This window comes from Dermochelys coriacea, chromosome 6 (genome assembly GCF_009764565.3).
Source record: "Dermochelys coriacea isolate rDerCor1 chromosome 6, rDerCor1.pri.v4, whole genome shotgun sequence".
Taxonomy (NCBI): domain Eukaryota; kingdom Metazoa; phylum Chordata; order Testudines; family Dermochelyidae; genus Dermochelys; species Dermochelys coriacea.
Window position 1 is genome coordinate 59,471,715 of NC_050073.1, and position 27,090 is coordinate 59,498,804.

The window sequence follows — 27,090 nt, forward strand, 5'->3', positions numbered from 1 at the left end:
GTATGGAGCCCCACCCCAGTCAGATAGATATATCCAAGTATTACGCGTCTCTGCCCGCTGTATCAGCCCCAGATTAAAAACTACTGAACAGACATGGGAGAATGAGGGGCACAGGAAGAAGAGAGAAACAGAACAAGAGATTCATTTTTCTGTTGTAACCTTTATTTTATTTGTTTGGGGTGTGGTGATGGAGGGGGCATGCAAGATTAGGAAGATCTGGAATAATACATGTCCAACTAGAAGAGACGGGGAATATCTTGGGAAAAAAAATTAAAAACAAAAATTGGATTCTACTTTACCTTCGGCATCCAACATCTTGGGGATGTCCAGATACTTCTCAGCCACGTCGAAGGCTGTGTTTAGGTTAGTAAGAGGATCATCCTAGGAAAGGAAGAGCCAGAGTGTTAGCATCAAAATGCAGCAAGAGAAACAATATTTCTCTGAAATCAGAGAGCATAATTGTTTGGTTTGCTTCAGATAACTCAGTTGGACTGACAGAAATACATATACGAAACCACTGATGCAGCAGGCACCATAGCAGATTAAATAAATGGGTTCATTTTAAAAGCAGTGCCTGGGGACTCAGCCATGTGACTGATGGCATTAACAAGAATCACAAGTGTAAGCAATTGATTGGTTAGGAGTCAACTTTGCAAACAGATTTAACAAAAGAATCTAAAGGGTGTGGGGATTCCTAGCTTTTAAGGCTAGAAGAGACCATTATGATCATCTAGTCTGACCTTCTGCTGTTCATAGAATTCCACTCAATAACTCAGAGGTGGGCAAACTATGGCCTGCAGGCCACATCCAGCCCGAGGGACTATCCTGCCCGGCCCCATAGCTCCCGGCCAGGGAGGCTAGCCCCCAGCCCCTCCCCTGCTGTCCCCTCTCCCCCGCAACCTCAGCTCGCCGTGCTGCCAGCGCTCTGGACAGTGGGCTTCAAGCTCCTGCCGGGCAGCGCTGCTCTAGACTGTGCTCTAGACTGCGCGGCTGTGTGGCTGGCTCTGGCTGGGCGGTGCAGCTGCCAATCGTGGTGCTCTGAGCGGCATGGTAAGGGGGCAGGGAGAGGGGGGATTGGATAAGGTCAGGGAGTCCCAGGGGGCAGTCAGGGGACAGGGGAGGTTGGATGGGGCTGAGGTTCTGGAGGGTGGGGGAGGAGAGCAGTCAGGAGACAAGGAGCAAGGGGGTTGGATGGGTCAGGGGTTCTGAGGGGGACAGTCAGGGTGCAGGAAGTGGGAGGGGATGAGGGCCAGGCTGTTTGGGGAGGCACAGCCTTCCCTACCTGGGCGTCCATACAGTTTCAGAACCCCGATGTGGCCCTCAGGCCAAAAAGTTTGCCCACCTCTGCAACAGCTCCTGCATCAAGCCCATAGCTTCTGCTTGATTTACAGCAGGGGTTCTCATACTGGGGGCCGTGACTGCTCAGGGGGTCATGAGGTTATTACATGGGGATCATGAGCTGTCAGCAGCCACCTCAAACTCCGCTTTGCCTCTAGCATTTATATTAGTGTTAATTTATAAGGGGAGGGGGTCCACACTCAGAGGTATATTCTGTGGAAGGGGTCAAGGTATTGTTTGAGAACCACTGAGGTAAAGCATATATTTTAGAAAGACACTCAATCTTGATATAAAGATGCAACAATAGGAAAAGTTATGCATATCTCACAGCCTAATTAAAAGGTTCTAATTTGCCCTACTATAGATGCAATGTCATATTGATAGTAACAGTGGTATTTTACATTTATACAGCATTTATCCCCCAAAAATTTCAAAATTCACCAACTATTTACATCTAGCAACACTATGATGGCAGCTACTTCTGGGCTTGAGTACTGTTACCAGCCGGTGTACAGTTCATTGCACACAGTTGAGTGGGAAGAAAAGGCAGTTTCCCAGGACACCCAGAACAAATCCTTACTCTACAAGATCTTTTTTTTGTTTTTGTTTTTAAGTAAAGGTCCTGTCTTTTGTATGAGTATTAAACCTCCATTCAAGGTATTCCCACTTACCAGACACTACCTGGCCCTTGAAAACATAGCATATTTTAATTAATTTCTATTATACCTATTGCCAGGGCAGAAATGCACTTCAGTTACAGATCTTAAAAGGTAGTCAGTCAAATCCTAAAGAAAATAAGTGTGCCTTGATCATACCATGAAAATAACTAGACTTTAAAGGACCAAACAAGGGGCTAGAATTCCAAAGGCAGGAGTCATCAAAAAAGAAAGCCCTATGAGAAATCTTTAAGTGTTCAAACATAGATACCAACTATCTAGTGCCTCCCAACCCAGTCTGAGAACTCTCGGACTCCAGATTATTCAGCTTTGCATCAAACAGCTATGGAAATATTTACTTTTATTCTGTGAAAATATTGCAATAGCCACACAATCATGGTGGTTATGCTCCCAAAAATCATTCCATTTGTGTGAAATAAGCTGCCAAAGAGACTGAACAACATGCGTAACATCGACTTTTATGTTGTTGGCACTGGAACCAGTGGCTTCTATTGGTGGAGAGTCTACATGGCAGTTGGTAGTGTTTAACTAGTGTTTAACACTAACAGGTTTTCAGGATAGTGTGAAGACTGTCTCTCTCAGCATATTCTCATCAATATAAGAGTGGTGTAGCCCTGACCCTCCCCAGTGCTAGGAGATGAAGAAATTCCATGCAGTTTATCCTTCATATTTGGCTTTTCTGTGCCACTTAACTCCCACACTTAAGGGCTTGGTGCAGTTACTTATTGCAGTGACCTAGGAGATGCATCTTCAAGTGAAATTGGATTAGCAAGCCACCTCTCTTGGACCAAGCAAAGCAGGAGGGTGTAAGCTAAATGTGCTTGGATAGAAGCAATTAAGAAAGAAAAAGCCTGGTCTCGCACCTGTGGGCCCTTTGCAGCACTGGTCATTGTGCAGTCCCCACACTAAAGTTTTATCTAGGTTAGAACATTGAAACATCTACAGTTTTCAGAAACAATTCCCTCTAATCCAATATGTGTAATATTTTGGCACCATGTAACAAATTGTTGTTTCTTTGTGTAGGTATAACCTTTAGGCACTAATTCTGTGCCTTCGAAAATAAGTAGATTTATAGATTCCAAAGCCAGAAGGGCCCATAGTGTTCATCTAGTCTGACTCCTGTATAGCACAGGCCAGAGAACTTCCCCAAAATAGTTTCTAGAGCAGAGCTTTTAGAGTAACACATCCAATCTTGATTTTAAAATTGCAAGTATCAAGAATCAATCATGATCCTTGGTAAATTCATCCTATGGTTAATTACTCTCACTGTTAAAAATTTAGGCCTTATTTCCAGTCTGAATTGGTCTAGCTTCAACTTGCAGCCATTGGATTGTTTATATCTTTCTCTGCTAGATTGTAATCAAAGTCACCCCTTAACCGTCTCTTGTTAAATTTAACAGATTGAGCTCCTTGAGTCTATCACTAGAAGGCAGATTTTCTAATCCTTCTCTAATTCTCATGGCTCTTCTCTAAGCCCTGTCCAACTTTTCAAAGTCTTTCTTGAATTGTGGACCTCAGAACTGGATACAGTATTCTAGCAGTGGTGGTACAAACTTTATCAGTGAAACAGACACATAAAGAGACACCGGCAAAAATACTCTGTTGGCAATACAGTCAACATCTAAAAAGGAGTGCATCACAATTAACAATAAGCACTTCAAGCTCTAACTCCTACACATTCAGATACACAGAGCCAAGAAGGCCATCTGTAATAGCACCATCTGGAGAGTCCCAGTACTGTTATAGTACTGAACACAGTCTAAGTATCAGTGTAGACCAAACCAAAATGCATTCCGTGGCATTTCAAAAAGTGCGAAGATCTGGTGAACATGGTACTATTGGTCACTTTTTCTATGCTGGTTTTAAAGTGCCTTGTCTACATTTGCGGATAATGATTTTCAGCCCCAGATGAGGAGGAGCAAGGGAGGCCAGTTGCAGTTCTGTTTTTTGTTGCACTGGTTTTTGTTGCAGACAACCATTGCCAGCAATAGGTCATTTTCTAGTGTTGCTAGACTACAGAGATGCAATCTCTGCATTTCCTGCCTGCTACAAGTTAGAGAGATATTTCTTCCTCTTGCTTCCATAACACTTGGGTCCCTGCCTAAAATAAAAAAGTAACATTTGACTGACAAAATGTGACAACCTTAAGCTCCCCTCCTCCTCACTGACAAACAAAACAAAACAAAAACGAAACAAACAAAACAAAAACACCCTACCTCCCCTCAATCAAGGCCGAAAAGAGTTTGTCCATTAATCTAAATGGGATGGGTCTATATTAAGTTAGGAAACCATTGTATGAACACAGCTGGCATAAAACTGATGGCTGTCACACTTGTCATTATGAGAGCCATAGCCACAAATAACCAATGCTGCTTGATGGCACCCTTTTGCTTCGTCTAGACACGATACACTCATCACTGTGACTGTATCACTGCTTTTAGATGCACCTGTCTAGCACTGATTCAGGGGGTAGGGGATTGTAGGCAGCCACAAAGCACTGCATTGTGAGATGGGGTTAAGAGGACCGGACACACCAATTCGCAGGCAACATTCTTGTTGCCTATCTGCGCTGGGGAGAAATAAGTCGTGCCCGTTCAGCTGGGACTTCACTAAAGACCTCACCTCAGGCATTGGGATCAACTAGTAAGTCAGTGCTTGTAAAACACTTACATCAGCTACACAGTATTTCATGAATTTGGCAAACTCCAAACAACATTTATAGCAGTATTCCTTCACCTTATGTAGGCAGGCCCTTAGAGCCATTGCTTGAGAGAGAAAAAAGAAAAGGCCTTTTATTCATTAAACTACATTACATTTTCAGCCAGTCTGTTGCATTAAAATTCAGAAATCCAAAGTGCTGGCTCCCTCACTAATTTGTCCCCTAGCCCACATGGCATTTTCATTATTGTACAGAAACGCCACATACATTAAGCAGCACCATGTACACTAACTGTCTAATTTCTCAGTCATAAGTGACCATTAAACAGTCTGGCATTTAAACAGCCTTTTAAAACAAAAACCAGCACTGATACACTTCACTGGTACAGACCCATTTGAACATGTGTTTTGAAGAGGGGTTAGATTCAGCAACACCTCCTTCAGGAAAGGGAGCAGCAAATACATTAAGTCAAACTCATTTGCATATCAGACAGTATCTACACCCTTCCAACACCAAAGAGGGAAAGGAATCTAGACCTGGCACAGGAGGGGTACAGTTTAGCGTACTGGAACCTAGTTAACAAGAAATGTTGTGGCTGAAAGTTAGGAAGGGTTTCCTGAAGGGAAGATCTACTACGTAGAAGTTCTCCCAGAGGAAGCGCTGGAAGCCCTGTTGCATGCGAAAGTGAACACAAAGCAAGACAAGTCCATACATATATAAATTTTGTAGATAACAAAAATGCAAGATTCAGTGGCCTATAAGGGAACGAAGCTGATGACCACATCACTGCAAGCAAACAACTTAGTGTTTGACAAAGACTAGCTCATGGATGAACAGGGGAGCTAAACTTGGGCAAAACTCAGACTGTGTGCGCTGGCAAAGAGAAATGCTTTGAGAAATTTATAGCAATGGTGCAGTCTTCTGCTGGAAGATGCATAATTAGTCTTAGACAGTCCAATTTAGGAGTGTCCCTGTATTCCATGCTTACATTAGTTCTCATACAGCACTGGACATGAGCAGTGCATTGCACCATCTCTGCCAAGGAGACTATGTCCCATCCTGGGGAAGTGGCGATGACCTGGCCCCAGTAATACAAACCTGTGTTACCTCTTGACTGGGCAATAGCAATGCAGTCTACCAGCATGTTCCTCAGGAGCTACAAGACACAGCAGTACATCTCCACATCAATAGGGGTTGTCATGAGCACATCATACCTATCCTCCACTCACTACATTGGCTCCCTGTAGGCTATCACACCAAAATGTAAGGTGCTTAACAATCCAGTCCTCTTGTACCTGAAAGATTGCCTAAAGATCCAAGAAGAGGATTATGGTCAACAAGCCCACCCTTCAGGAAATACAGAGCATCTACTGCAAAGGTGAAGCTCATTTGTGCAGGAGACAGAGGTGTCTTACATGCCAGTCCAAGACTGTGGAATGAACTCCCACAGATTCTAAGAACCACCTCTAAACCTCACCATTTTCCATTCCAAATATAACATGCACCTCTTCAACCTCACCTTCACTAATATAAACACACAGCACCGCAGACATATTGTTATTTTAAATCCACATGCTGCAGATTTCCCCAAGATAGAGAAAAAGAAGGAAAGAACTAATGTGACAGATATGAGTCATGTCGTTTAACGCAGTAATCATATGCCACAGCAACAGGTGTGATATGAGAACCTGAATAGACTGGCACAGAACGAAAGCCGAGACTTCTCTTTCTCTAACACGTCCAATTCCTTCTAGGGCTGTGCACCCCAAAGAACACACAAGACTGATGTTTAAAGGGGTAAGGCCCAGCAGAAGCGCCTTGATACCAATTTGCCTCAGATGAGCTTTAAAGTAGATGAGGGAAGAAGAGAGGAACAGCTTGTTAGAGTCTGTCTGAGCCAACATTAAGGAAAGCTGTATTTTACTTGTTTAAAGATTCCACTATTTAAGCTGTGATCGTTGGTAAACCTGGCCAGAAGAAAAACCTATCTTGTGCACTCTGCTTTTGCTGACTGGAGACATTCATGTTAGATTCTCCCACAGCTCCCACCTTCCCCCACCACCCCACAACCCTGACTCACACACTCAGAGATGTCTCTCCTCCTCCAGTAAGCTTGAAGTCCCCATATCACAAGATGTTACCATGGTAATTATTGCAATGTCACCAATACAAAAATTCCTCTATCAACCAGCAATCAGAAAGGGGTTGGAGCAGGGTGGGAGTGGAGAGACAGAGCACTTACTGTATCTGTCAGAGCAGCAGAAGCCAAAAAAAATCCAATTAGTATGACTTATGTTTTCAGGAGTTGTCTTAAACAAATTAGGAAGCATCCAATACGGCAATATGAACCTTATACTGGCCAAGTTTATGTACTGATTACAGCACTGGAGGAGTGATTATGCCATCATTCAATCTTCATGCTGAATGAAGAGATCAGAAACGTGGTTTGCAATTGGGCTAAAGATAGGGGAGAGATGGGGGAAGGGAAAACCCAACTCCTGACAGGCTGCCCCCTGTCAGCATGCCAAGAGAATTCACCCCAACATCTTCCTTACCATTAACCAGAGCCCTGAAGAGCAATCACTTGTCCAAAACAGGTAGCTGCAATATCAAGTAGTTGCTGCCATCCAAGCCTATTAAGGCTCAGATGTGTTCCAGAACTGCCAAGCCCTTTTGCAGCTTTTAGTGATGCAGCTCAATAGGACATCAGGTGTGAACATTTCATTGAAGAGATGTCAGTTTTTCCTGCTGCCTCTTAAACCCTTTATAATACTAATCTGAGCTTTACTGAAAGAGCGCAATCCCCGTCTTATCTCAAAGATTCCTTTATGTGGACAATTGTGTCTCCCTTCAGCTGTATCTGTCCAGAACATGCCCAATTTTATCTACAAAGATAAACTGTGTCTTTTACACTGATACCCAGCTGCTCTCCTCCTCCTCACTGATCCAAAAGCTGTAGCACAGGGATGGCCAACCTGTGGCTCTGGAGCCACATGCAGCTCTTCAGAAGTTAATATGCAGCTCCTTGTATAGGCATCGACTCCGGGGCTGGAGCTACAGGCACTATCTTTCCAGTGTGCTGTGGGGGCTCAGTGCCAATCCCTGGCTCTGCCACAGGCCCTGGCCCAAATCCACCCCTTCCTGCCCCTGAGCCTGCCATGCCCTGGCTCCTCAACCTCCCCCCCAGAGCCTCCTGCACACCATGAACCAGCTGATTGCGAGGTGAGGGGAAGGAGGGGAGGTGCTGATCGGTGGGACTGCTGGTGGGTGGGAGGTGCTAGGAGCGGGGGCGGTGAAGCTGATGGGGGGCTGCTGACGTATTACTGTGGCTCTTTGGCAATGTATGTTGGTAAATTCTGGCTCTCTCTCAGGCTCAGGTTGGCCACCCCGCTCTGGCAGGAATGAAGCAGAACCAGGGGAAAGGCTCCAAACTCTGGGAGGAAACAACAGTCTCCAGGGGGCAGGTGGAGAAAACTAAGTGAGATGAACCGAAGAGACAAAAGGCAAGGATCTGAGGAGGGAGAAATGGCTTTGCCGAGACTAAGATTTAAAAAAAGAGCCATGTTAGCAACATCCTAAATCAGTGGTCTCCAAACTTTTTGGCTCGCGCACCCCAGCGTGAAGACTGGAAGACCCATCGCAGACGCGCCACCGGCAGAAGGCGACCAGAAGACCTGGGGGAAGCAAAAAAAAAAAAAAAAAAAACCACGCCAGAGCAGCCAAAGCCGCAATATCGGGACAAACCGTGCATCGGTAGAGACGCGGGACAAAACTAAAAATTTTTATCAGGACGTCTGGTCACCCTACGAACACCAGCCATGGACAGGCAGAGCTGCCGCCAAAGAACAAAAAACGGCAGAGTGCTGTCCTGCGGCGCTTCTGCTGCCGTGCACCCCCTGGGATCATCTTGCGCACCCCAGTTTGGAGACTACTGTCCTAGATGACACGTTGTAAAAGTGTAACATGGAGAAGGCCCCCTGCTGTCTTAAACATGAGCTAAACTGGTAGAGTTAGAGCTAGGCTACCTGCTACATTCTCCCTAGGCTTTAGCTCAACCAATTCAGCGTTAAAGACAGTTAAATTCACTGTGTTAAAGACAGTGTCCCTCAGCCAACCCCTTTGCTGTAGACAACATGCTAACAAGACACCTTTAAATTCTAGTCTAAGCAAAGCCAAAAAGAGCAAGGGGAAGAGGCAAAGGAACAACAGTGGTGAGAAAAGTGCACAGGGAAGGGAAAACAACCATGGGAAAGAGGACAAGAAGCAGTAGAAAAGGTCTGATGAGTTTCTCTCATTAGAAGGTTTCTCTTTAACCTTCTTCAAGAAGGGTAGGAGACAAGGGAAGAGCAGGGGTTGTCAATCCCTCCTCAGACCAAATTCTTGCCCTCCATCTGGACAGGACAACCACTCATTTTCATTCTGAAAAGCCGTCAGGCTGTGTGAGCAGCTAAACTTCCTTTCCCTTTCCTCACAGCAGGGTGATTTGGTTTTGGCTTTCTGTGGTTTCCCTGCTAGATTTTTCATTTTCAAAGACCCATTGTTTAGCTGCCTTATTTTTCCAACAGGAAAAAAAAATGAAAACGTGGTTGACTTTAACCTGTTTTCTTTTGTTGCTGCTGTTTGTGTAAACAGATGCGGTCCACCTCCACTGTTTATTCATCAAGTGCTGATCCCAAGACGCTAAAACTGATAGAAAATACAATTGACTGCTCTGCAAGACAGTGAACACCTCGGAAGTTATTGATTGTATGGAGTATTAGGTATTGTGCAGTTAGCGTCTCACACAGACAGCTGATTTAATTAACTCTTTTGTACTCTACTTATTTGCATACTGGTCCCATCCACTTGGCCCCACCATTGCAAGAACTGAGATCCATTGACGATGGGGTTCTATGCTTATGATCCCAATGATTTCTATATTTAACATGCTCAGTTTTCAAGTATCACAAATTCTTGCCCTCAGTGACACTTGTGCGGTCTCACTTCCTTCAAGAAGCAGGCACAGGTGTAAATACCTGGAACTTAGTACACTGTTCTGTTGACAATGCAGAAGTAGGAATAGAATCCAGCTCATGCTTTCATACTGTGCTGGCTCAGGAGAGCTAACAGGTATACAAAGCAATAAACACTCTTTGGTCACGAAGTCATCCGATCTGCCTCAAATACACCAGGGAGCTGATCTTTTGAGCAGGAAGATCCCATTTTAATAGAATTGATTTTTCAAACTAGAAAAACTTTCCTATAAAAACACTTTTCAATTGCTTAATGCGCCAATCCAAGTGCTAGGAAGAGCCCAACACTACAGCAGAGATGATTAACCACGCTAAGGAGGCAGCTCATTACAAGGTTTCAAGTGATGGCAAAGAATGTACATATGCCTGTCTCACTCTAGTTCTGTGAAAAGGAATCTCATAGCCAGGTAACCTGCCCCATCCTTTTTGCTCCAGGCCTAACATTGACTTGACTGGCTAGTTCATGTAATTTGCACACAAGGTTAGCATAAAAAATTGGCATCACTGAGTTAACAGATTTTGCCATATTGGACGTGGGCACATGTGATCCATACTTCCTACAGACCACACCCACCTCTTATCTGCCAATAAATCATTGTGAAAACAGGGAATGGCAGGTAGGCAATTCATAAAGCTTTTTTCAGTGAGGCTGAATTTATTGATCTCTCCCCTCTTTCCTCCCCAGACAAGATATTTTCAGCTTCAGTGGCAAGTTTAAGTTTTCCTCCTGGTTTGTCAAGCTAGCTCAAATCCCTCTTAATTTCAACAAACCCAGGGTCTCTGCTCCTTAACTTAAATCAATTTAAACTAGTACCTTTCGCAGCTTCCCATAGTCGATGAGCTCTGGGCGATGTCTGTGAATCAAAGCACAGAAGCCAAGGCCATCCTTCCAGCTGCGAAAGAGATTGAAGAGAGCACAATTAAAAGTGTTCGGTCAGGAAGACACATGGAGGGGCATGACAGATGGGGGCAAGACTCTGGGAGACTAGACCTTTACCCTTGGGCTCATTACCTTACAGCAACTTCTGTAAATACTCAACTGTGGACAAGGCTCTCCTCTGCTTTAGCCCTCACCCTGCTCTCACTGAAGTCAGTGGCCAAAACTCCCACTGACTTGATGTGGGACCAGGTTCTTAGTGTGGCCACCTCCCTAATGCCAATTCTCACTCACCACAGAACTTTCATTGTTAAATAGAGTGCCCAGGCACTCAAGGGCAGAAACAGATCTTAGGGATGAAAAAAGTCTTCATATGCAAACCAAAGATCTTCTAGGAGAGGATAGATCAAGAATGAGGAGGAGCAATTGCTATTGGCTATGATCAGCACTATATTTGCCCTCCCTCATCTCTCTCCCTACTCCAGTCCTCAGCATAGAATCCAAAGCTGGTGGGAGAAGGGAGGACAAAAAATAGAACAATATCAGGGTGGATAAAAATGGATTTTTTATTCTATTATTTAAATTATAAAAAAGTCTTAAAAAAATAAACCCATTTAAAATGAAATCTCAATTTAATACAAAATATGTTAAGGCCTAAATTTATTATAATCTCTTAAAACATTTAAATAAAAAATAAATATGCTGAATCCATGAGTCTCTATCAGAGAAACTTTAGGTAAAAGCTGCTTTTCTATATAAAGAAAGAATCCAGGGGAAAACATCCAACATTTGAGGTCAAGCTTTGTAAATATGGCACAATAGCTCACGCACTATATTAAGGGCTTGATCCTGTGGGGGACCCTGGGGCTGTGCTACTAGGTGCAAGAGACTGGCAAGTCATCACAGGTGTTGGGACTCGGCCTCTGACTCCAGGAAATACCATCATCTACCTTAGAGGTGGGCAAACTATGGCCCGCAGGACCCTCCTGCCTGGCCCGTGTGCTCCTAGCCCCCTGCACCTCCCCTGTAGCCTCAGCGCACTGTGCTGCCGGCACAAGGCTCTGGTGCTCCAGGGAGCGCGATAAAGAGGCAGGGAGCGGGGGGGTTGGCTAGAGGGCAGGGGAGTTGGGGGTGGTGGTCAGGGGGCAGGGGTGTGGATAGGGATCAGGGTGGTTAGAGGGTAGAGAACAGGGGGGTTGGTGGGACAGGGGTCCCGGGGGGAGAGTCAGGAAGGAGAGGGGGGGTTAGATAGGGTGGCAGGGGGCAGGGAGAAGAGGTGGTTGGATGAGGCAAGGGTCCTGGAGAGCGAGTCAGGAAGGAGAGGGGAGGTTGAATGGGGTGGCAGGGGGCAGTCAGGGGACAGGGAGAAAAGGTGGTTGGATGAGGCAGGGGTCCTGGGGAGCAAGTCAGGAATTTGGGGAAGGGGGGTGGTCAAGGGACAGGGACAGGGAGTAGGGGGTGGTGGATGGGGCAGGAGTCCTGGGGGAACCATCAGAGGGTGAGAAGCGACCATCAGGGGGGAAGGGTGTCAGATAGTAGGCGGGGGCCAGGCCATGCCTGGCTGTTTGGGGAGACACAGCCTCCCCTAACCGGCCCTCCATACAATTTTGGAAACCCAATGTGGCCCTCAGGCCAAAAAGTTTGCCCGCCCCGATCTACCTCATTGGGATCACCCACTGAGCCCATCTGGGTGGTCTCATACTCCTATTTTATAGCTTTTCCCTTCCTGAGCTCTGATTGGCTCAGTTCTCAAAATTATGTATATTCTTATGACTCTACCCATCATTCACCATTTTCCAATATGCTAAAAATGTACAATTAATATGAATCTGAAAATATTTACGATGTGTAATTGCTTAAATAAATGTATACCAATAGTGTACCCCACTACATAGCAAAAAGATGTATCCAATCTAGTGTGAAGGCTCTGTTTTAGTTGTAAATCAAAACACATTTTAATGGTTATATCCACCAATGTGAATTCATCTTTCTTTAAAAAATAAAACTGAAATACAAATAGAAAAGTTAATTAATATTGATTATTTAAATGAAGGCTTCATACTTGATGATTTAAATCAATCCACCCTGATCGATGTAATGTCAGATTAATACAAACGATTACCTATATTTTGCTCTTGGAGAGGGATGGGCTTTTATTTAGTAGAACTCAAAAGGTGGAGGAAAAGGAAAAAAAACTGGCAATCCTAGTCAATTTCTCCTCTTCTCCTGTCCAACTATGACAGGATCATTCCGCACAGTTATGCTTTTTGTAAGGATTTGTTTAACCTAACTTTATACCATCACCCCCACTAGCAGTCTCCCCCCATGGTGATACTTGCATAGTTTAACAGATCCCAAACTTAGACCCCGTATATACTAGAAAAGGTTTACTGAGCTAGCTCTACTGGGACAGGCAAAAAAGTGCTTTTGCAGATATAGCTTAAACAGGCTCTCCAAGCAAAGTGAGCTGTAACGGCAAAATCACTCTCATACCAATATAACTTTGTCTACATGAGTGCTTTTGCCTGTACAGAAATGTTGTTTAAAAAATAAAAAAAACAAAAAAAAACCAAAAAAAAACACCTCCCTAACCAATGTTACCATACAGATACAAGTTTGTACGATAGACCTGACCTTAGGAAATTTCTCCCAAAAATGTTTGTAGCTTCACTCGGGAAGTATTATTTCATAAACAGCTACAAACACCGACAGTGTCGTCAATGGGCTTAATGCTCCAAAGTATTTGACAAAGGCAGCATTTGTAGTCAGAGAAAGGGACTGGGAGGCAGGAAACTGGGTCCTATAGTGGGGTTTGCCACTGATTTACTGTGGAACATTGGGCAAATCAGTAGGTGCTACTTTGGTCCTACATAATATCAGAACAACAACTAGTCTCAGAACTTCCTTGAGAGGTTAGTTATGCCAGATGCCAAATAGTGTCAAAAGCCCTATGAACATACGAGGATAAGAATGCCAAATACTATTTAAAAAAAAAACAAAAAACAACCAACCTTACCTGATATGGAAATTCTGAATGTTCACATTTTTGTAGGGAGCTGTCTTCCTCTGACACCATAACAAAAGCCCTTCCTTAGCAGATGTCTCTAGAGAGAAAGCAAGAGAGACACAGATTTTTCTGTGTCAAATTTTTCCTGGAATTTTCTGATCCCTTGCATAGGCTGTAGAACAGTGTTTCCAATTCATTCTGACCCAGTGTCTTTGTTAGAAACAGCAGTGAGGCATACCTCTGTTTCTCATTTAACTTCCTTCTTCTAGGGATGAATCTCTTATGCAGGTTTCTGATTTCTTACCATTATTTCTCTCAGGGTAGGTCTACATGGCATTTTGGAGCTAGCTGCCTAGCCTGGGTCGATATTTCCATGCAATACCATAGATCAGCCAGCAGAAAATGTCCTAGAGTCCAAGATCAACTGCACATTGCCAGGTTTAACCTTTTCCCCTTTCCTTCCCCACTCCTCTGAAATACACTCCAAGGAGCAGGATATGAAGACTCCTCCTAAGATATCCATATCAAGCCATGAACTGGCCAGCAAGAGTGGTCAGAGTTCAGGGCAGGTTGGATCTCAGGGCCCCATTGTGTCATCCAGGATATGTCCTCTGCTGATTCAGTTACCCCGAAACTCTCATACCAATCTCCTTTGGAGCAAGGCACACAGCTATTTGTTCCCCACCTTCACTCATTCTTGAACAGTAGATGGAGGCTCTGAGATTTACCTTCCACAGAGATATCCTGAATGGCAAAGCGTAGGATGATGGTCCAGATCATTCCAAGGGTCATTTTAACATTTCCATCCACAATTTCTGCAGAAAAAAACCAAAATCATTATGTCGTGTGCGCAAACCCCAGTGGAAGCCTGACCAAGAAAACAGAGGTTTCAGAGTGGCAGCCGTGTTAGTCTGTATTCGCAAAAAGAAAAGGAGTACTTGTGTCACCTTAGAGACTAACAAATTTATTTGAGCATAAGCTTTCGTGAGCTACAGCTCATTTCAGCTGTAGCTCACAAAAGCTTATGCTCAAATAAATTTGTTAGTCTCTAAGGTGCCACAAGTACTCCTTTTCTTTTCAAGAAAAGACAGGGAGTTTCATCTTTTACAGATCTGAGAGCTGGACTTCCATCTGATGAACGTTTCCGGCAGGGTAAGGTTCCCAAGTTAAATTTATACAGCCCGGCAGGCTCTCCACAAACTCCATTGATATATCTCAATCCTACTACTGAGCTTTTAAGTAGAGGCTGACAATATAACAGCTTATCTACATGGGGAAGTTATATTGGTATCTGGTAAGGAATGCATTCAAATCATTATAGCTATACTGATATAACTTCCCAAGTGGACACTCTTATTTCAGTATAAGAATGTCTTTTTCTGGTTTCGCTTATGTCATTTAGAGCTTGGTCTATACTACAAAGTTTTGCCAGCACAGCAATGGTGACTAGGAGTCTGGTCCAAAAATCCCCCTTGCTGACATAGCTATGCCAGCAAAAGCCACAGCGTAAATACAACTATGTTGACAGGAAAGCGCCTCTGTCAGCACAGCTAATGTCATTTGAGGAGCTGGTCTAGCTAAGCTAGCAGAACTACTCTTTTGGCCAACATATATATTGCATCTCCACTAAGGGGGTTTGCTAGCATAGCTACACTGGCCAGGGCTCTGTAGAGTAGACAAGCCTTTAGAATCTATAACAAAAAGTTCTATGCATATCTATGCAACTGAAAAAGTTTATCTTAAAAGTTACTCATATCCCAGAACAAGAGTGTCCACGCAGAGGAGTTATACACCTGATACAACTACAGCAGTTTAAAATACCAGTATAATTATACCAATGTATGTGGTGAATCTTTACTGTGTAACTAAACCCTAAGAGCTAGTGTTGTGGTGTGGACAAATACCCACCAAGATTATAAATGAAACATGGCTAGTTCCTGGGTAAGTGCAGGTCTTCAGACTGCATCCATGTAGGGCTACTTTCAGATATACAATTGCCAAAAAGCATCAATGGCATGTCACCATCAAAGTGCATACACCTTGGCTGCAGATGCAGCAAAAGGCACATGTTATACTCCACTCAAGCAGAATATTAACTTAAGATGTGAAGCAGATTGTACTTTATTGCTCACTGGACCCTTTTGCAATGCAAATCAGCAAGTGATCAACAACTCATGGGCTTTAGAAACAGACCCCATGCATGCATGAGACATAATCCGTTTAGAATTTGGGATAAAGTTCTGGAGAGTAGCAGCTGGTTCAGAAAGGGTTTGCAATTGCTTGTGAATTAGTGCCAAGTAATACAAATGACATACCAAGTAGCTGTTTCTAATGCTCTGACCCTTGACAGGTAAAAAGATTCCACCCCATTTAAGAGGAAAACACTGTCAACGTTTTTAAAAAGCCACTTTAGGATACCTAGCCTCTGTCACTAGCACTAGAGATTATAAAACTGAAAGAATCACATATAATGTATGCCACCAAATATTTTTGGACAGTGAAACTAAACTAAGCAGTTTCTCCTTTTTGTTCTACTGCTATTTCCTGCATTGCATGGGAAATGTTTGAGATCCAATCAACTTTAAAATGACTAGAAATGTCTTTCTAATATAAGGTTTCAGAGTGGTAGCCGTGTTAGTCTGTATCAGCAAAAACAATGAGGAGTCCTTATGGCACCTTAAAGACTAATAAATGTATTCTTCCGACAGCGGCCAATGGCAAACGCTTCAAAGGGCATGAACAGAAAAAGGCAGTCATCAAGTAATCCATCCCGTCATTCAGTCAGAGGCCTAAGGACACCCAGTCTGGCAGTCAGAGGCCTAAGGACACCCAGAACATGGGGGTAGCACCCCTGACCATCCTGGCTAATAGCCATTGATGGACCTATCCTCCATGAACTTATCTACTTCTATTTTGAACCCAGTTATACTTTTGGCCTTCACAACATCCCCTGGCAATGAATTCTGCAGGCTGACTGTCCATTGTGTGAAGAATTATTTCCTTTTGTTTGTATTAATTTTATTGGGCGACCCCCGGTTCTTGTGTAATATGAAGGAGTAAATAACACTGCCTTATTCACTTCTCCACACCATTCAGGATGTTATAGACCTCTATCATATCCCCCCCACCCCAATCCCTGTCATCTCTTTTCCGAGACGAATAGCCCCAGCCTTTTTACTCTCTTCTGACGTGGAAGTTGTTCTATACCCTTTTTCATTTTCAATGCCCTTCAGTTTCTCCATTTCTAATGTATTTTTTTTTGAGATGGGGTGACCAGAACTGCATGCAGCATTCCAGGTGTGGGCTTATCATGGATTTATATAGAGGCATTATGATATTTTCTGTCTTATTATCTATCACTTTCCTAATGGCTCCTAATATTCTGTTAGCTTTTTTGACTGCCGTTGCACATTGAGATGATATTTTCAGAGAACTATCCGCAATGACTCCAAGATCATTTTCTTGAGTGGTAACAGCTAAATTAGACTCCATCATTTCGTATGTATAGTTGGGATTATGTTTTCAAATGTGCATTACTTTGCAATTATCAGCACTGAATTTCATCTGGTATTTGGGTGCCCACTCACCCAGTTTTGTTAGATCCCTTTGTAACTCTTTGGATTTGACGTGACTGTTTACCTCTCTCCATTCTGAAAATTGAGCATTGATTCCTACCCTTTGTTTCCTGTCTTTTATCCAGTTACAGATCCATGAGAGAACCATCCCTCTTATGCCATGACTGCTTACTTTGCTTAAGAGCCTTTGGTGAGGGACCTTGTCAAAGGCTTTCTGAAAGTCTAAGTACACAATACCCCCTTGTCTCCATGTTTGTTGACCCGCTAAAAAGAATTTTAATAGATTGGTGAGGCATGATTTCCCTTTAAAAAGCTGTGTTGACTCTTCCCCCATCAAATTATGTTCATTTATGTATCTGATAATTCTGTTCTTTACTACAGTTAAGCTTATTGGCCTGTAATTGTCAGGATCACCTCTAGCATCACATTAACTATCCTCCAGTCATCTAGTAAAGAAGCTTATTTAAGTGATAGATTACATACCACAGTTATTAGTTCTGCAGTTTCACATTTGAGTTCCTTCAGAACTCTTGGGTGAATACCATCTGGTCCTGGTGACTTATTACTGTTTAATTTATCAATTTGTTCCAAAGCTTCCTCTATTGACACCTCACTTGGGACAGTTCCTCAGATTTGTCATCTAAAAACAATGGCTCAGGTCTGGGAATCTCCCTCACATCCTCTCAGCGAAGACCGACACAAAGAATTCATTAAGCTTCTCCACAATGGCTTTATCGTCCTTGACTGCTTCTTTAGCACCTCAATTGTCCAGCAGCCCCACTGATTGGTTGGCCGGCTTCCTGCTTTTGATTTACTTAAATAATTTTTTGCTGTTAGTTTTTCAGTCTTTTATTAGTTGCTCTTCAAATTCTTTTTTGACCTGCCTAATTATACCGTTACACTTGACTTGCCAGAGTTTATGCCCCTTTCTATTTTCCTCAGTAGGATTTGACTTCCAGTTTTTAAAGGATGCCTTTTCGCTTCTTTTACTTTGTTGTTTAGCCATGGCAGCTTATTTTTGGTCTTCTTGCTGTTCTTTTTAATGTGGGGTATACATTTAAATTTGAGCCTCTATTGTGGTGTTTTAAAAAAAATTCCAAGCATCTTAGAGGCATTTCACTCTTGTAACTGTTTCTTTTAATTTCCATTTAACTAGCTTCCTCATTTTTGTGTAGTTCCCCTTTTTGAAGTTAAGTGCTACGGTGGTGGCCTTCTTTGTTATCCACCCCCTTCAAGGATGTTTAATTTAAAATTATAATACAGTCACTATTACCAATCAGCTTAGCCATATTCACCTCTTGGACCAGATCCTGTGCTCCACTTACGACTAAATCAAGAAAGCCCTCTCCTCTTGTGGATTCCAGGACTAGCTGCTCCAAAAAGCAGTCATTAGTGGTGTCAAGAAACTTTATCTCAGCATCCCGTCCTGAGGTGACACATACCCAATCAATATGAGAATAGTTGAAATTCTCCATTATTATTGAGTTTTCCATTTTTATAGCCTTTCTAATCTCCTTGAGCATTTCACAATCACCATCAACATCCTGGTCAGCTAGTTGGTAGCATATCTCTACTGCTATACTCTTAATACTCAAGCATGGAATTTCCATCTAGAGAGATTTTATGATACAGTTTGATTCATATAAAATTGTTATGATATTTGACTCTATGCTTTCTTTCACATATAGTGCCTCTCTCTCAGGAAGTGCGGGGGGAGGGGGGAAGAATCAAAAATATGATGTGAAATAGTTTACAGCAAGTTTTTCCAGTCCTACGATATTAGTATTTTGAAGAGCTCCAGGACACAGTCAATTTAAAGAAAAAAAAATATACTTCCCTTTGAGTATTTTTGTACTTTGTTACAAATGATGTCTACAAGCTGAGATGCCAGCAGTTCAGAAAGAATGAAGGAAAATAGCACCATTGTGTTCAGTTTGTTTATCTGATACATCTGACAGCATTTTCTGTGGGTTTTTCCAAAACAAGAGGAGAGAAACATTTGGGGGAAAAAAACTAAGATTGTAAAGACCACAGGAGTTGGCAGGAGGACACAGGGGAAGGTTTAAGACCAGAAACTACTGCTAGCTTTTTATTTTAGTTGACTTCAGTTCAATTTATGGCATCTTTTAATCCTGAAAGTGCTTTACAAACACTAACAAATCAATCAAAACCATGAGGTAGGTAATTAATATCACCATTTTAAAGACTTTCTGATACAATTTACATAATTGCTGCTCTGAGCAAAGAGTGGGCAGGCAGACACCCTTGCCTTCTAGAGCCCAAGTACATCCTCCAGCACCTTGGGTACAAATTTGGCCAGCTTGCTGAAAGAAGCCAGTGGTCACACCTATTCCAATGAAACCACCTGATCCTAGCCCATTCACTCTCCCACAGCTTTCAGAGTAGTAGCTGTGTTAGTCTGTATCAGCAAAAACAACAAGGAGTACTTGTGGCACCTTAGAGACTAATAAGAGATCTATCTCTATCAAGCATTCTTAAAACTGTAATACCCACTGGGCTGAAGTGACGAAACAGACTGACAGAGCCAAAAGAGCACCCAGAACTCACCTACTACAGGACAGGCCCATCAAAGAAAGTAACAGAACGCCACTAGCCGTCACCTTCAGTCCCCAACTAAAACCTCTCCAGTGCATCAAGGATCTACAACCTATCCTGAAAGACGATCCCTCACTCTCACGATCTTGGGAGACAGGCCAGTCCTTGCTTACAGACAGCCCCCCAAACTGAAGCAAATACTTCCCAGAAACCACACACCACACAACAAAAACACTAACCCAGGAACCTATCCTTGCAACAAAGCCCGTTGCCAAATCTGTCCACATATCTCTTCAAGGGACACCATCATAGGACCTAACCACATCAGCCACACCATCAGGGACTGCCATGTACATTGGGCAAACTAGACAGTCTCTACGCAAAAGAATAAATGGACACAAATCAGACGTCAAGAAAGAGACCATTCAAAAACCAGTCGGAGAACACTTCAACCACCCTGGACACTCAATTACAGACCTAACAGTCACAATTCCTCAACAAAAAAACTTCAAAAACAGACTCCAAAGAGAAACTGCAGAACTGGAATTAATTTGAAAACTGGAAACCATTAAATTAGGCTTGAATAAAGACTGGGAGCGGATGGGTCATTAGACAAACTAAAAACTCTTTCCCCAGGCTTATTTTTCCCCTACTGTTACTCACACCTTCCTGTCAACTGTTTTAAATGGGCCATCCTGATCATCACTACAAACGTTTTTTTCTCCTGCTGATAATAGCCCACCTTAAGTGATTAGTCTCATTAGAGTTGGTATGGCAACCCCCATTTTTCCATGTTCTCTGTATATCGTCCCTCTGTATTTTCCACTGCATGCATCTGATGAAGTGGGTGTTAGCCCACGAAAGCTTATGCCCAAATAAATGTGTTTAGTCTCTAAGGTGCCATAAGTACTCCTTGTTCTCTCTCCTACAGCTGTGTTCCTAGTGCCCAAGGTACGCTGCAAGTTCATTCTACTATAGGATTCATGTGGTGCCCTTGGACTATCGCTGTTTCTAACATAAGGGAGCAAAGCTCACAGTGCAGCAGGGAGTTGCTGGTTCCACACTACAAAGAGAGAATCTTTGACACCACAGAAGTGACAAAGGAGTTAAATGTAACCATTTAGAGCAACCTCACACGTCTTTAATTAAAGGCTCTGGATGTTTGCTCCCCATCAGCCCAGCTAACAAAAATATAGAACAGCCTTCAAAGCAGACGTCTATAAGAGGCACACTACTACTGATGGACTGGGACAGATCAATACCAAGGACAGATCGTTGGGCAATAGCCCTGTGGGTATGCATGCCACACAGTCTTTTCACATGCTCACCCAGTTCCCCAATTGCGGCGGGCAGGAGGTGGAGATAAAGATAACCTGTTTTGTAAATGCTGAAGTGCGGAGGTCTCCTTGCTTTCTCTTTCCGCTGCTCATGGACTGACAAACCCTTACTCTGCTGTCTGTCTGCATATCTGTGCTGTCCAGGATTTAAGCAGACATCTTGCTCAGATAGCACCTTTTATATTGTTGCATTCCTTGAGCCTGATTTTCATCTCTCTTACACTGACGTAAATCAGCAGTAATTCCACTGAAGCCAGAGTTACACAGGGTACACAAAAAAAGAATCAAGCCTCTCATGTTTAAGAAATGGATTGTTTTCTGTCTACACTGGAGATGCAAGTACAGTAATGCAAGTAGTGAGGAGTTAATGTTGGCCCTCTTGAACTTGACTGAATCCTGATATCATACCCAATGTGGAATCTATTACATCAAAGAAAGACCTCTGCAGAATGAGATTTTTAGTGTCAGATAAAGAATCATTTGGAAGTCACATCTGGCTACAACACCCTTGACCCAGATTTTTACAGCTGTCTTGTACTGCAAGTGCCCCAATCAGACAGCCTCCAATTAAGTCATTTTTAAAGGTTAATAGTGATGCTTGAGGTTACCAGTTAAAGATAGTTGTAAAATCTGTGGTTAGGTTTCACTGGTTATTCCTTTTGCTTACAATGCATTTCATTCAGCTTCAATGAGGAAAAGCAGCCAGCTCTGTTACTGTTTATAAAGAAGTCAATTCCACTTTCTGGTTCATGTGCATCAACACAATGCTTTGTTTGGCTTGTAAATACCAGAGAATATTTGTTGGAATATAAGAAAAATATCATGGAAAATATTACCACTGGCCTTGTGTCTGATAAAACCAAGACTGACCCCCTCCCCGCTGCCGATTCCCACTCCCCAGGACTTCACATCTGCACAGTCCTGAGAATCAGCATGGGGTGGGCTCAATATACAAGCCTGCTCCCCCACTTCCCCCCCAGACCTCCACACCATGTGGGGCCAGGAATCAGCATGAAGTGGGCTCAATATCCAAGCCTGCTCCCCCACTTCCCCCCCCAGACCTCCCCACCATGTGGGGCCAGGACTCAGTGTGGGGAGGGCTCCTTTTTCAATGCTTTCTCCCTCCCACACCTAGAGTGCCAGGCCAGGAATCAGTGTAGGGCTCAGTTGTCTCCAAAGAATATTTTCATCAGCTGCCCATTCTTGACAGTTTCCCAGGGATTTCTTCCTGGGCTTGCTTTTTTGGAAGGGGGTGGGAAACAATTCTGTCTAATTTAATAAATAGGTTTAGATACAGATAAGGGCAATAACAAACTGCTGTTTAATACAGCTATACAGAGAGAGAGTGTGCATGCCTGGGTATCAGGTCCTTTGGATGCCACATGGCAGCCTTACTTTGAGACTGGCCGAACTGTTTTAGGGTGAGAAATGCACTTGCCTGGCCAAAGTTTTCCCCCCCTTCGTAGTAAACTACTTGGATAACTTCCTAGCTCAGTCCCACTTACTTGAGGAGTTTATGGCTTCTTTTCCTGAGCGTGTTAGCTGCATTTTGACTGCCTCACTGTTTTTCCTTTTCTAGTTTGCTGATGTGTTGACTTTTTGACGTCTTAAATTTAGGCTATTAAAATATCTGCACCAGGAAAGCTCATAATCCCTTCAGTGGGCAGAGTTACTGTCACACCAAGGACATTAACAGCAGAGGCCCATTTTTAATGCGGATGTATGTGCATTTCACTAAGCCCCTAGACCACCTCCATCATCTTACTCCATGAACTGCAGCGGTATGGGCTAAGCCTCACCACATATTCAGTGGCAAAAAACTACTTTACTGTAGTTTTTAGGTTGCTTGGTGGTTGCAGCAAAACTCAAATTTCTGAAAACCAGGAAAGTTAAGGCACCCTACAGCCTTAACTCTGCCCTCTTTCAGCAATGCCTTAACATGCTCTGTTAACCAACACACACACACACACACACACACACACACACCCAACTCCACAGCTGCTGAAACGTAAAAGCTCTTCACCTCCTTTTACAGCCAATTCACTCTCACTCACAGGATTCCAGCTAACATTATTAAAGTACAAAAAAAAAAAAAAAAGGTTGCCCACAGCACTGTCCCTGTGTTCCCCTGGAGCTGGCAATGGGAACTATTTGGATACACTCCAGATGCAGTCAGCATGCCTTAACTCTGCTTTTTTTGATTTTCAGAAGTTTGAGTGTTACTCAACTCAGCGTTCTGCAAGGGGACAACCTACCACCAAGCAACCCTAACTCTGCATGAACATAGGACTTGTCTACATTTAAAGTGCTACAGCAGCGCAGCTGCACTACTGCTGCTGTAGCACTTCAGTGAAGGAACTACCTATGCCAAAGGGAGGGCTTCTCCCATGTAGCTAGGTCAACTGGAAAATTCTCCCATTGACCTTGTGCTGTCTTCAGAACACCTCCCAAACCATGCTGCTGACCCATTCAAAGCATCCCCTTCTCCAACCTAGCCCCCCTCCCATACTATACCCTCGGCCTCCCACTGCAAACCCTGAAGTCTTCACTCCCTGGTCTGCAAGCATTTCTATTGCAGTTACCTCCTATTTCTGTAACCACATTCACCTCCAAGGCCTGGAGTGAAGGATAATTATGTTACAATGGAATAGTGTTGTGATACAGGAAGGTTGGGGTGCAAGGTGGTTGGAATCCACTGGCAAAGCTAGAGGTGCAGGGGAAGGAGTACCCTGGCAGAGCTAGAGGTGCCATGCCCCTCCTCACCTGAGCCCCCAACCTCTCTCACCTCCCTACCATCCATACCCCTCCCCTCACTGCAGCCCCAAAGCCCTCTCCTCCTATTCCCCCACTTCTCAGCCCCCAATATCCCACTCCTCCCAGGAATCTTTCACATGTCTATTTTTTCCCCAAACACCTTGATTACATTCCCCCATTACAAAACTGCCACCATAACTCGCAAAACTGTAACTGATGTCAGGTTGTGTCTACAACTCATTTTATCTTAGGTGGGGGTCTGATTAACTTATCCTTAGATATATTAAATGAAGGTTGAGTTCACAGCCATCAAGAGGTCTGTGATTCATCCAATAATTAGAGCCTTTCAGTTTAAGAGTACAAGGTAGCAGAAGGAAGCCTTTCCCGTGGTGGGGGCACCTGGCCTGTAACTCAGGAACCCATTGGTCAAATTACCCCAAATTTGGATTACTAACCCTGTACAAAAACACATACTGAGAAACTTTTTTTAAAATAGCTACTGGAGGGAGGGGCTTATAATCTCCAGAATCCATGGCTCAAACAATTCCAAAATTTGGGTCACTAATCCTATTCTGAACCCTCCTGAGGCGCACCAACATTCAAAGAAATCTAACTCAGCATGTCAATTTTAGAGGCCTTAGGTCAACTTTTAAACAGATATCAGGATGCAACCCTAAGTACAGCGGTGCTCCCTCACCACTATAAATAGTTATATTATTGTGGCATAGCTGAAATACAACTCCATGATCATGCAGTGATCACTTAGGCGTGGTTATAGCTTGTGCTGTCATTAAAGAACACGTACCAGCTTTCTGAATAGAGATCAGCTAATCTTCAGTCCTAACTTTCAGCACCCTCTGCTACCTTAGTCCCAGCCTCCTCACAGATTCAAACACTGGCACATACAGACCAAGGAAGAATTTAAATTAGTACGCCAGCTAGTCCCACAGTAGTTTTGAATTGATCTTTGTTGTTTTCTGCACCTGCTTCACCTGAGGAGAGGCTCCGACAATCACAGGCTTTCCATAGTCCTGTACCAGATGGTTTTAATCTGCACCACATTTTTTCAGAGTATCAGCAGGAACAGCTCTTTTGATTATCATAAGCAAGGCCATTCCCTTGATGACATCAATAGCCAGATATTGGTTGGGGCAGTAATTCAGCCAGCTGTAATCCTCACCCTATTGGTTAAGCAAACAAAATGGAACAAAGGCAACTACCTAGCTGCCAACCAGAAAGGGAGGAGGATGCAGATATCTTTCAAAGCAATAAAGACATGAAGGAAATGCCCCACCTAAAGAGGAAGGATGGATTGGGGCCAAACCAATGGAGGAGGCAATTGAGGAGATCTGGGTGTGACAGTTTGGGAAACTGCCTATATGAACTTATGAATTCCTGTATGATTTTATGAACTCTATTTTCTTATATGTCTTCCACTAAAGATGGTCACATTAGATTACATCATCCCTGTTGTGTTAAGGGGGGAGGGGAGTGTGACACATCTAAGCATCTGTCCCTGAATTCAAGTGTCATTAAAGGCCATCAGTAATTGATTAACCTTGCCTTAACAGAACAATGGGGACAACTTGCCAAAGACTCTTTTTTTGCTAATGACTCAACTACTGTAGCAAATAGAGGATGCTGGCAGCTGCAGCTTAGAGGTCAGATCAGAGAATGGAAAAACCCCAGGGAAGAGACAAGGTGTTAGAATCTGCTATTAAAAGGAGACACTCCCACTAACAAGGAGAGACCAGAAGAGAAGACCTGGCAGGAGGAGAAGTGGGAGTACAGAAGGATCCTGGATTCCCTGTAGGACACTAATACCCAAAGGACTCTCGGGAGGAAACTAAGGGCGGGACTTGAATGCATGCATTTCTTATTCTTTCATAGATCTGTACATCTCTGTGTCATGCCTATGAGCCAAGTGTGTGGGCTTAGAGGTGCCTTTGCAAAGTCTCTGTGTTATTTGCTTTAACTGTCACAAAGTCCCCAAAAAGGGTGAAACTAAAGTAGAGTACACCTCTGCTGATGGAGTTCTGGAAAGGGTATGAGAGATCTACCAATGAGACTTGGGTGGGGGTCCACCTGATCTTGGGGCCTAGGGCTGCTGGGTCCACATCAAGAAGGGGTACTAGTATTGGAGTCTGTACTCCAGGGACGTGCCTGAAAGGCCAGACTCTCAGACAGCATCTGGATGTTGCTCAGAGTCAGTAAGCTTAAAACACATGGGATACAAGGTTTGGGTCCAAAACAGCAGCCTGGTGACAGTCCACAAGGGGAAGTCCATCCTGGGCTCCAGTACTGGGTTTAATTCCTGGCTATATCACATGCTTTCTCTGGGGACTATGGCTAAATAATTTAGTCTCATCTGGTAAATTGGGATAATCAACCTTGATAACCTCACACAGGCGTGTGAGGATAAATCCATAAATGCTTTGGATATACTCAAATACTACAGTAACAGTGGCAATATAGATGGAACCTAAATACAGGACTGGTGAGGAGGGACAACCATGCAGAGGTTAAAGTAAGCCGGTACATCCCAGCTTCCCCAGGCGGCAACTGAAAGGGCCTGGGGCTCCCAGCAGCGGCTGGAGCCCCAGGCCCTTTAAATTGCTGCCAGAGCGCCACTGCTGGAGCCCTGGGGTAGCAGCAGCAGGGCTCTGGGGTCTATTTAAAGGGCCGGGGTTCCCACTGCCTGTACTGCCCCAGGCCCTTTAAATAGCCGCTGAAGCCCCACCACCGCTACCCCAGGGCTCCAGGGGCTATTTAAAGGGCCAGGGCGGTAGAAGCAGGGGAGTCCTGGGCCCTTTAAATAGCCCCCAGAGCCCTGGAATAACAGCGGGGCTCTGGCAGCTATTTAAAGGGCCTGGGGCAGTAGAGGCAGGGGAGCCCCAGGCCCTTTAAATAGCCCCCGGAGCCCGACTGCCGGAGCCCTGGGGTAGCAGCGGCAGCCCAGGGCTCCAGCAGTGGTTTAAAGGGCCCAGGGCGGTAGCGGTGACCGAGCCCCGGGTTCTTTAAACTGCTGCCAGAGCCCTCGGCTGCCGCTGCTACCCTGGCAGGGGAGGGGGAGGGCACTTACTGGTACAGGGTGCGCCTGGGCTGGCTCTGACCCCTCATCCCCGCCCCTTCCACCCAAGGCCCCGCCCCTTCCAGGGGCCAGAGCCGGCCCCAACCCAGCCCAATACCAGTAAGTCCTTATTTCTACTTTCACCCCTGCAACCGTGTCATGGAGTTGGAATCCAGATCAGACGACAAATTGTTTCGTTTTGCAGTAATCAGAGCACATGTCCTCAAC

General features: G+C 44.1%; 1 protein-coding gene across 6 annotated transcripts in view; it reads right to left on the reverse strand.

The window, feature by feature from the left end:
• ACTN1 (actinin alpha 1) overlaps nt 1-27,090 on the reverse strand; it is a 142,433-nt gene that overhangs the window by 39,752 nt on the left and 75,591 nt on the right. For all 6 annotated transcript variants that reach the window (XR_006282054.1, XM_038407603.2, XM_038407601.2 and 3 more), the window contains exons 4-7: nt 14,299-14,385; nt 13,580-13,667; nt 10,501-10,579; nt 300-381 (exon numbers count right to left, since the gene is read on the reverse strand). Coding sequence is in view for 5 of the 6 variants with exons in the window: in XM_038407603.2 (XP_038263531.1) it covers nt 300-381; nt 10,501-10,579; nt 13,580-13,667; nt 14,299-14,385 (336 nt within the window). In the remaining variant the exon portion in view is untranslated. The remainder of the gene's footprint in view (nt 1-299; nt 382-10,500; nt 10,580-13,579; nt 13,668-14,298; nt 14,386-27,090) is intronic.